Source organism: Thamnophis sirtalis, unplaced genomic scaffold (genome assembly GCF_051295495.1).
Source record: "Thamnophis sirtalis isolate CommonGarterSnake01/CBP01778 unplaced genomic scaffold, rThaSir2_p1.2 scaffold_10, whole genome shotgun sequence".
Classification (NCBI taxonomy): Eukaryota; Metazoa; Chordata; class Lepidosauria; order Squamata; family Natricidae; genus Thamnophis; species Thamnophis sirtalis.
Window position 1 is genome coordinate 5740028 of NW_028261390.1, and position 3419 is coordinate 5743446.

General features: G+C 46.0%; 1 protein-coding gene across 1 annotated transcript in view; it reads right to left on the reverse strand.

The window, feature by feature from the left end:
- Positions 1–3151, reverse strand: part of NPFFR2 (neuropeptide FF receptor 2) — a 6899-nt gene extending 3748 nt beyond the window's left edge. Inside the window, exon 1 of the mRNA XM_087723881.1 lies at positions 3046–3151. Within this exon, the coding sequence (XP_087580007.1) occupies positions 3046–3151 (106 nt within the window). The remainder of the gene's footprint in view (positions 1–3045) is intronic.
- Positions 3152–3419: the final 268 nt, after the last annotated feature.

The following is a 3419-nucleotide window of genomic DNA, read 5'->3' on the forward strand; positions in this document are numbered from 1 at the left end:
AACACCACTCAGATTTTTTCCTTCTTTTCACTCTAACTAATAGGCGGGGATTGCACCAACCCTTCAAAAGTCTTTCCAGACTCACATACCGAAACACCCACGCACCCACGATATCTCAGCCGAGATGTACTTCTCCCCTCCATCTGCAAAGCAGAATAAAATCTGTGTGTTTACTGTACCCATTCTACTCTTCTGAATTATTTCACGGCGCTTTCTCCCAAAATCCACTCCAGGTGGGGATGGGAAACTAAGAAAACGAAAGACAAGTTTGGTTCGCTTCCTATTTTACGTGTTTCGTTTTATTGTTCTGCCTCATTCCACTATCTCATTAAAATAAATTTACGCCCACCTATTCCTTGGCATTGTCACATTACGGCTTGGATAAACAATGCCACGTTTTCATTTTTCCTAACACTATAGCTTCTGTTTTGTTTACGGATATTTAAACTTCGAAAGATTAATTTTTAAAGACTCGAGGCGAGGCAGCCGAAGGCAATCAATAGCAGCTGAAGTCTAGGTAGCAGATGGAGGCAAGCTGGTTTTAAACAATTATTATTACTTTTTGGGATAGGAAGGCAATTGATTTAAGGTTCCCTTGGCTTTTCCAGCTTGAATTCCCTGCGATGTGTATGAATTAAAGCAATTCACATAATGATTTATAACAGCAGTTACCAACCGGTGGTCCATGGAGAAAAAAAAATTGTGGTCCGCAGAATTATTATTTTTTTGCATTTTTTTATATTGCTCTAAATCAGGCGTCCTCAAACTACGCCCCCCCTGGGCCGGATACGTGCAATGAACGTTTGTGTTGCTGCAGAGAGTCTCCCCCTTCGGGGTCTTTTTCTGCAGGTTGGAGGGGGGCAGAAATTGGGGTCTGCTTCAGCCTCCTGGTGAAGGGCTTTGGGCGAAGGCTGGAGGGAAGCACCGCTGGTGGAGAAGACTCAAAGGGCCTCGTTCCAGTGGGACAGCATCATGGCCTGGAACTGGCTGACATCTCACCCCGCTGAGCCTCCAGGCGCTGGCACCTGGCCTTGCACTCCGCAGGTCTTCCCTCTGCTTAGAAAGCCTATGCTTGTAGTCCTCAGTGAGGTGCTTCTGCTGAGCCTCCTTCTCGGTCAGATCCAATTTAAACTGAGCTATTTTGCCAATTCTTTCTCCTGGTGGCTGCTTAGCTCCAGCAACTGCTTCCTGTTGGGGCCCTAAGGAGCCCGGGCGGGCAATAGCAATAGCAATAGTTAGACTTATATACCGCTTCATAGGGCTTTCAGCCCTCTCTAAGCGGTTTACAGAGTCAGCATATTGCCCCCAACAACAATTCGGGTCCTCATTTTACCCACCTCGGAAGGATGGAAGGCTGAGTCAACCTTGAGCCTGGTGGGATTTGAACAGCCGAACTGCTGAACTGCAGTCAGCTGAAGTAGCCTGCAGTGCTGCATTTAACCACTGCGCCACCTCGGCTCTTAGAGAGGGCAGGCGAGTGGGTGGCTGGGAGGGGAGGGGCGAGTGGGTGGCTGGGAGGGGAGGGGCAAGTAGAGGCAGGTGAGGGAATCCTCGATGTGAGTGACATCAACTTAGCCACTCCCACCCAGTCACATGACCACCTAGCCACGCCCACCCAGCCAGTCATTAGGCAGATCGTATTAGTGGTCCGCAGGATTTAAAATTATGAATTTAGTGGTCCTTCAGATCCGAAAGGTTGGAGACCCCTGATTTGTAGTCCAGTTCTACCTGGGCATATTCTTAGAAAGTGTCTGAATTCGCCTGTATAATTACACCCTGCTAAGCAGCTTCAGTGTCACTCAGCCTGAGTTGCTCAAGGTTAGGTACCACTTGTTTCTTACGCTGCGTTCCTAACTTCATACATCAAGCTGCCTCTTAATCTGGAGTGCAGCATTTCGTGCAGAATACCAAATGCTCATCCCTTCATTAACAGGGTTTGGTGTGAAACAGCAGAAAGAACTTTGCACAAAGTACTACGGCGAATTAATTCTCCCTTCGGTTTCTGGGTTGGTCTGACTTTTTCTGGGAAGAGGGCCAGTACAGGTAGTCCTCGACTTACGACCATAATGGGGTTCTCCAAATTTCAGTTGTTAAGTGAGACGTTTTCCTCAGCAAGTGTTGCCTCATTTCATGACTTTCCCTGCCACATTTGTTGAGTGAATCACTGCAGTTGTTAAATTAGTAGTACGGTTGTTAAGTGAACCTGGCTTCCCTTTGCATGTCAGAAGGTCGCAAAAGGGGATCACGTGACCCCGGGACACTGCCACGGTCATAAATATGAGTCAACTGCCAAGTACCTGGGATTATGGAGACACTACAATGGTTGGTAAGTGTGAAAAAAGATCATAAGTCGCTTTTTTCAGTGCTGTTGCAGCTTTAAATGATGAAGGAAGGAAGGAAGGAAGGAAGGAAGGAAGGAAGGAAGGAAGGAAGGAAGGAAGGAAGGAAGGAAGGAAGGAAAAGAGAGAGAAAGAAAGAAAGAGAGAGAGAGAGAAAGAAAGAAAGAAAGAGGGAAAGAAAAAGAGGGAAGGGGGAGGGAGGATGGAAGGAAGGAAAAGAAAGAGAGATAAAGAAAGAAAGAAGAAAGAAAGAGGGAGGGAGGGAGAGAAAGAAAAAGAGGAAGGAAGGAAGGAAGGAAGAAAAGAAGGAAGGAAGGGGAGGCAGAGAGGGAAGGAAGAAGGGAGGGAGGAAAGAAAGAAGGAAGGAAGGAAGAGGAGGCAGAGAGGGAAGGAAGGAGAGAGGGCAGAAAGAAGGAAGGAAGGAAGGAAGGAAAGAAAGAGAGAAAATGAAAGAAAGAAAGAGGAAGAAAAAGAAAAAGGAAGGAAGGGGAGGCAGAGAGGGAAGGAGGGAGGGAGGATAAATGGAAGGAAGGAAGGGAGGGAAGGATCAAGCAAACAAGTGAGGGAGAGGGAGGGAGAGGAAGGAAGGAAGGAAGGAAAAAGAAGGAAAGAAAGAAAGAAAGAAAGAAAGAAAGAAAGAAAGAAAGAAAGAAAGAAAGACAGACAAAATCATTATTAGGCTGCTTAGGGAGTCAAATTTAGCTACTTTCACAATCTGATTCCACATTTATGACAATTTTCCTCTTGCAGAAAATAAAACATACCATTTCATCTTGTACTTTTTGGTTCCTGTTCTTCACGCTGGTATCCATCCATCTGCCTTTTCACCAGAATGCTTCCTGGATTCAAATAATGCAAATTATCACCAGATGCTTATAAACAGATTCCTGGATGCTTCCAGTTAAAGGAGCCCTTTCTAAAATCCCACGGAATACAACGGCTTCTTGGATGTGCTCAATAAAACCAACACAGAATGCATTATTTAATCATGCCTCAAGGCTGTACCTCACAGATGCCCTGGCTGATTACGAGGAGTTTTATTCCTCGCCCAGTTCTGAGCTGGGATGCAAGAAACAAGCC